This window comes from Hippocampus comes, unplaced genomic scaffold, assembly GCF_001891065.2.
Source record: "Hippocampus comes isolate QL1 unplaced genomic scaffold, H_comes_QL1_v1.1 scaffold48, whole genome shotgun sequence".
Classification (NCBI taxonomy): Eukaryota; Metazoa; Chordata; class Actinopteri; order Syngnathiformes; family Syngnathidae; genus Hippocampus; species Hippocampus comes.
In genome coordinates, this window is record NW_017808403.1 from 142,003 (window position 1) to 144,186 (window position 2,184).

Genomic DNA, 2,184 nt, shown 5'->3' on the forward strand with positions numbered 1-2,184 from the left:
GTCGAAGCCGGAAGCGGAAGCGAGTGCAGTCCGGGCCGATGGCCGCCGTCCGTCGCTGCCTGCCCGGTCGTCTAAACGTCAGAAAATCGCTCGCCGCCTCACTTCCTGGTGGGATGTCGGCGCAGCGGCCATTCATGTCATTGCGCATGCGCGCCCCCGCAACAACAAAGCCCGCTCGGGCGCCACGCCGACGCAGTACTCGGCACCGCCGCCGGGGGGCTCCTCGCGCGCGCCAAGACGCCCGCCCGACGCCCTTTGCTGGAAGACCTCGAGGTCTTCAAAATGGCTTTCGACCAAAAGGAAGAATCCGCACGACTCCAATCGTCTCTCCGCGACCGACTCACGCGCAGCCGAGCAAAAATAGGAGGAGGTCACCATGGGAAGGGATGTCGGTGACGTCCTGGTGGAGACTGAGTCCACATTGTGGAGGAGGACGTCATCATCGCGGCGTCGGCCGAGGCTCGGCTACCGACGGATGAATGGCAAGTTTGTTGCACGCGGCTCGATTTTGAGGTGACTTCTCGTCATCTCATGTGACCGCGAGGCTCGGCGATCGCCTCCGAGGCGGGGAGAAGATCGACATCGATCTCCGCCACTCGGTTTCTACAAATCACCTTCGCATTTGCAAACCATCCCTTCGAAAGCGGCGCTCGCAAATTCCAACGTCCCGATTGCCGGCGAGCTATTTCGGCGACCGCAGCGGCGTAGATGGAACCCGGTTCGTCGAGAGCCGCCGTCCTGCCCGCTTTCCATCTCTCGCTCCTCCGACGCGCCCGATTCACGCCATCGTAATTTCAGGCATCCGCGGAGCTTGCTGACGAGCCGATCGTTTGAATCGGGTGTCTTGAGGAAAACCGGAACCGGAGTTCCCTCGCCCTGATCTCTGAAGTCAGCGCGCTTTTCCTTCAAGATGGAAACGGTCTCATCGCTCGATTGGACTGTTGACAATTTGGTGTCAAAAAGAGATCAATAAATCAAAGAAAAAGTGTTATGTGAGAAGTCAATTCATTTTGTGTGTGACTTTTGTCCGAAATGAAAGCAACCAATCAATGGCGCGAGAAGCAGCAAGTTTGTTAGTTTTGGCGCCCACCCCGGGCCGAATAAAAATGAAAAAATAAATCAAGGAAGGCGAAGCGGAAAGTTTCCAAAACCCCAAACGGGAAGCAAAGGCAGACGTCGTCATTGTGACACGAGCCCGAAAAGTCTCGCTGGATTCGCAACGTCATTTCCTCCATTTCAATCTTTCCTACCTTCGACCTGAAGTGAAGTTGCCGCTCCGGACGGCCGACCTCCATCATGACGGACGCGCCTGGAGATGCTCGGGAGGTCCACGCGAGACTTTGAAGGACGTCGGAGGGTTCGGAAGGCCTCAAATCCTCTGGAAGCTCGGGGGCGCACTTGGAAAGTGACTCGGTACCTCTTGGAAGCTTCTGGGCAAACTTGAAAGGTTTTGGAAGGTCCTGAAGAGGCTCTCGTGGGTCCGGAGGCCGTCAGCGCGTTGTGGTGGTCGGTCGGTCGCCAGAGAGCGAGCGATGTGCTGATGCGAACACAGACGTCTTTTGTCCTTTTGTTTACTGTTGTACCAGGCCGTGTGTGTGTGTGTGTGTGTGTGTGTGTGTGCGCGTGCGTGTGCGTGATAGGGAGAGAGAGAGGGAACGCGTGAGCACGAGACAAACAGTTGATTGATTTATTGGAGGAGCACACTTGATCTTCCAAATGTAAATGAGAAGAAGCAAGTGAAGTGAAGTGAAGGTCTCATTGATGACTAATCTGAACGCAAGCACGACGTGGAACCGATTTCCGGATTGTTTTGGGCCGCAAATCGGCGAGCGGGTGAAAGCTTCGGCGAGCAAGCGTGGCCTGGAGTCAAGGGGTCGGGGGTGGAGGGTCAACGGCGGCATCGGGGAAAATCTTCTTCTTCACGCGGATGCTGCGGACGCTTTGATGCTCTGCCGCCGGGCCTTTCGTCGCAGTCTTATTTCAAGAACCAACGCAACGTTGAAAAGAATCTCTCTTATGAACATTATGAACAAGAACATTTGAGTGTTCCGGTTCGTATGCATCCAAATCATCCAGTCCATCCCGATGCTTGTTGCGAGGCGCTTCGCAAAACAGTTCACATCAAGTAAAGAAGAAACACAAAACACGGACGGTCGTGCAATCTTCGCCACTTTTCCCTCACAC

At 55.4% G+C, this 2,184-nt stretch overlaps 1 protein-coding gene across 1 annotated transcript in view; it reads right to left on the reverse strand.

The window, feature by feature from the left end:
* Nucleotides 1–1,551, reverse strand: part of slc44a1b (solute carrier family 44 member 1b) — a 12,591-nt gene extending 11,040 nt beyond the window's left edge. The window contains exon 1 of the mRNA XM_019858268.1: nt 1,251–1,551. Within this exon, the coding sequence (XP_019713827.1) occupies nt 1,251–1,298 (48 nt within the window). The 5' untranslated portion in view covers nt 1,299–1,551. The remainder of the gene's footprint in view (nt 1–1,250) is intronic.
* Between the last annotated feature and the right edge of the window lie 633 nt (nt 1,552–2,184).